The sequence below is a fragment of the Cariama cristata genome, unplaced genomic scaffold (genome assembly GCF_000690535.1).
Source record: "Cariama cristata isolate BGI_N322 unplaced genomic scaffold, ASM69053v1 scaffold2042, whole genome shotgun sequence".
In the NCBI taxonomy this organism is placed as follows: Eukaryota; Metazoa; Chordata; class Aves; order Cariamiformes; family Cariamidae; genus Cariama; species Cariama cristata.
In genome coordinates this window covers 3,876-8,629 of record NW_009603048.1, presented here as the reverse complement: position 1 = coordinate 8,629, position 4,754 = coordinate 3,876, and the positions used below count along the sequence as shown (strand labels likewise).

Genomic DNA, 4,754 nt, shown 5'->3' with positions numbered 1-4,754 from the left:
TTTTCTTTTTTCTTCTTTCTTCTTTTTTTCTCTCTTGTCATGATGCTATTGTCGTTTTCCACTTCTACTTTAAATGAACCGCTGGAGTGAGGCAGGCTGAAGTCGCAATGTCTTTATTCAGCCTCTGGGTTTTAGGCCAAATCCCAGATGTTATTTAGAAAGTTATTCATATGCAAGGTCTTTTTGTTTAGGTGCTGTTGAATTTAGCACATTTATGATTTCATCTCAGTCTTTGTTAAAATAAGTCTAGGACAATTGCAGGTGAAGAAATAATCACTTTTGAGTATTCTTTCAACTTGTACAACTAAATGCAATACTACCAATCCCTGAAAAGCCTTTAAATAAACAGGGATTTGGGTCTATTCATTGCCCTTCTCAGGGCACGCTTCACATCCTTGTTCCTGAGGCTGTAGATGACGGGGTTCAGCATTGGGGCTACAATGGTGTAAAACACTGCAACTACTTTGTCCCTGTCCCGTGGAGGCCTTGACTTAGGATTCATGTACATGCAGATGGCTGTCCCATAGAATATGGTTACCACCATCAGGTGGGATCCACAGGTGGAGAAAGCCTTGGATTGCACATGTGAGGATTGAATCTTCAAGATGGCAGAAAGGATACAGGCGTAGGAGATGATGATCAGAAGAAAGGGGATGAGGGCTATGAGGATGCTGAAGATGAAGACGACCAACTCCATGAGGGCAGTGTCGGCACAGGCCAAGGCCAGCACTGCTGGCACTTCACAGAAGTAATGCTTCAAGATGTCAGGCCCGCAGAAAGGCAGCTGCAAGGTGAGGCAGTTGATGACCATGGAGCTCAGCAGGCCGCTGGTCCAGGACGCCACGACCATGTGAATGCAAACCTTCCTGTTTATGACAGTGGCGTAGAGCAAGGGGTGGCATATTGCCACATATCGATCATAGGCCATGACTCCGAGCAGGACACACTCTGTCATGCCAAAAGCCAGAGAGAAATACATCTGAGCAGCACATCCAGAGAAGGAGATGGTCCTCTTCTTGGTCAAGAGGTTTACCAGCATCTGGGGGATGCTGCTGGAGATGTAGCAGGTATCTAAGAAGGACAGGTTGGCAAGGAAAAAGTACATGGGTGACTGCAACTGGCAATCAGCTCTGATCACTGTAATGATCACGATGTTCCCAACAACTGTGAACAGATAAAAAACCAGGAACACTACGAAAAGAGCAGTCTGTGTCCTTGGCTGGGAGGAAAGGCCTTGTAAGATGAATTCTGTCACTACGCTTTGGTTTTCCCTGGCCATTATTATTCCAGTGGTTTAACTGTCAAGAAATAGTAACAAAGTCAACACAAATCTGTTGCAAGATAAGTGTAAATAGAGTTTATAATTCTCTCTGAAGGGGGGAGAATCTGCTGTGGAAAAATAATATACCAGACACAACATACCATCCATTTTATATTATCTATTACGGTGATCAGAGAAATGAGAAAATCTTGAGAAAGTTTTCTCACGGTACATTTAGCTGAACCCCTATTCATGTTGGTTGCAGTCTAATTACACAGATTTAACAGAAGAATGCCTAATTTATACACATTTTAATGCTCAATAGAGTTACTATGCTCTTCAGAAAATCAAAATTGAATGTTAGATCCAAAGATTATCTGTTAAAATCCCAGTTCTCCATATCCTTTCTTAACACGGGAAGAAACACAAAACAGTCTTCTGGAGTGAAACAGTCCCTCAGACACTCTCATTATGACACAGATCCATAGACCTGTATTCTTTTCCTGCAATAAAGCCAAAATTCAGCACACAGACCACATCTAGCAAATTAAATATGTCCGACCACCTTAATGTATATGTAGGATCTTATGGTATTCCCATCGCTATAGCTCCTAATGTTCATGTTCTGTCTTTAGTCTGTATTGTCTGAGATGTTTTAAGGCTTTACTACGACGTGAAAGTTTCCGAGTTGCATATGGTCAGTTGCTGGATCTTGAGTCTTTGTGAAGTAAAAGGAGTGTAGCAGAATGCCTACAATAATAACGCAGTGGAAGACACTAATAAATATCACTTGATATGCCGTAGGGTATCTGAGACATCTGAAGGTGGCCGCCGCATTTGATGCAGGGATGTTGGAGGCCTTGTGCTCCTCTGGAACGAAAACTGGACAAATGACAGGTCATACTGGGATGTCCCAAGTGGTATCAGACTGCGACGGCTGAACAAATTATTTGGATGCCTAGTTGATACAGCCAATGGACTCTAAAGGGCAATTCAGATGAGCAGCTAGTAGGTGATAACTTTAGCTATCTCAGCTTCTCAGCTGTTCCCGAGAACCTGAGCAGCCTTCCGGACTTCACCTTGACACCTGGTTTATTCCTCATTCATGACAGAAATTTAGATGTATAACTTACATATAAATGTTTACACGCATATGTCTAAATCTGATACCTTAACCTGAAACTGAATCCTACCCTGTGTTTTTAAGACCAAGCAGACTCTCACAACCTGAATCAGCAATTACGCTGTCAAGGGAAAGTATTGCAAAACAAAGCATCTTTCCAAAACAGAAACTCTTCTGGAACGGAGGTTAAGAAATAATCCTAAAAAGCTCAATTCAAGGAGGCAGTTTGCCTCAGCCCAGGATTTCTGTCTCAGGTAGGTGAGATGGCATCCCTCCTGACTTGAATGGAAGGATTAAGGTGCTCAAACATCAGCACCTTTTGCCATTTTAGGTACACTACGGTGTCCAAGACATCTGTATGGGACAAGCACACATGATGAAAGAGCTGCAGAAGACTTGTATCAACTAGCTTTCCACCGGCACTTGTGCAAATGTGGCAATCAGTTCATACGTAAACACCTAAATTTCGGTGAGATGGGTCTGATCCTTGACGTTTAATGAGATTAATTCCATTCTTATTCAGGACTTATTCTAGACTAGGTGGACTCTATCAGTTATGATAAGAACCTGCACAATATGAAATTCAGCATCTCTCTTAAGATGCATGTAGAACTTGAGAGACATCTTCCTCTCACTTAAGCACATACATATGCACAATTATTTTAAAGCCTGTGCCAACATAAACAGCTACATTCAACTTCTGATTCTGTTCAGGCATTTACGATTTACATAACTACACTGCGTAGGCAAAGAACAATTAAATTGTGTCTTCGGTAAACCAGTTGTGGTAATGTTTTCAGTGAATATCGTACCACATCAAAAAACATCCTTCAGGATCTGAAAACTGTAAGCCTCTGGGAGTGAGATGGGAAACTTACTCTAGCAATAGTATAAATAACTAGAGTGGGATTTTCTAGAGGATTTAGTTTTCTAAATACTTTGGAGTATTTGAGACCAAGTCGCTCGTGAGAAGTTCCATGGACTTGAGATCTGTGCTTCTAGATTACTTACCTACTTCTGAAAATCCTCTCCTTATATTATTGACATTAGTAGGTAGCACTAGCTCTGAACTTCACGTCTGTAGATTTCAAGGCAATTTGAAGGATGAGAGTCATTTAGGTTTTATAGCTAAGAAAAAACAGACAAAAATAAGCTAAGTACTTTGCTCAAGATTGAAAGAGGTTTCTTAGAGAAACCGTTATATTATCATGCATATCCATCAGCAGGGACAAACGTACCTTGGACCTATCTGAATTCTCATATAGACCGAAATACCTTGAAATCATTCTGACACATATCTATTCAAGATTTGTAAAATTAAATAATGTTTTTTCTGTACCTGAAAACGTCAAATCTGCAAGAAGGTTGAAACTCATCCAATACCAGGAATACTGATAGCAGAGTACACAAAAAGAAATTGCAGACACCCTCCCCAACCTCAAGAAATGACAGATATTTGTAGGTAAGACATAAATGCGGTGTGGCTTGGTCCTTCACAAAGATTTAATTCATTCAAAGTGATAGCAAAGTAGCGGAAAAATTGAAATAACATTTCAAAATTTCCCTTTAGAGACACCATAACTAATTTTAAATGCCAAAGGGAAGTGGTCCCGGAGGTGACATTGCAATTACTTCTTGTAAGCACAAGCCCAAGTACACTTTTAAGTATTTAAGTCATAAACAATTGTAGTTGTAGCAAAAGTTATTAAAATTGCTTGTTCTCTGTTCAAGACTTGGTGAATTGTATGTTACACTTCAAATCTTAAGAGACCAAATATTTTAACAGATTTGTGGAGTTTTTAGAGGATTGTCTAAACATGGAATTTTATCCAGTTATTCCTATTTATTTAGATGTGGTGCTTCAAGACATGGTTTAGTGGGCATGGTGGCATCAGGTATACGGTTGGACTTCATGATCTTTGAGGTCTCTTCCAACCATAATGATTCTATGATTCTATGATTCCATTTTAAGCCAAATGACTTCTGTGAGGGTGAAACACACCAATACTCCAATTTTGGTCTGAAGACCTCAGGAGATGCAGAATCCAATACCTCTCATAAGGTCAAATTCTTTTACTGCTTAATATAACCATATAGACAAGTTGTAAACAGCTTAATATGCCTCCTGAGCCACTCCTACAATCACTGCCACAATTAATTTCTCATATGAATACTTTCTAGTGTTACAAAGTCCATGTTAGCCAAAATGTAGAACCAGTGCATAAGAATATGGTTAAGTTGTGAATATTTGTCTGTTTTCTAACTTCTCCATATTTGCTGTGGAGAAGGCGTTGAAAAAAAAAAAAGGGGGGGGGGGGGAGGATTTTTCCTTAAGCAAATTCAAATATATTATTAATGTATGTTTTTTTA

The 4,754-nt window shown here is 39.8% G+C and overlaps 1 protein-coding gene across 1 annotated transcript; it reads right to left on the bottom strand.

Annotated features, from left to right (window-relative positions):
• Window positions 1-337: 337 nt before the first annotated feature.
• LOC104157601 (olfactory receptor 2D2-like) lies at window positions 338-1,279 on the bottom strand. Its single transcript, XM_009695005.1, has one exon. It carries the CDS (start codon window positions 1,277-1,279, stop codon window positions 338-340), a length of 942 nt encoding a protein of 313 aa, XP_009693307.1.
• Between the last annotated feature and the right edge of the window lie 3,475 nt (window positions 1,280-4,754).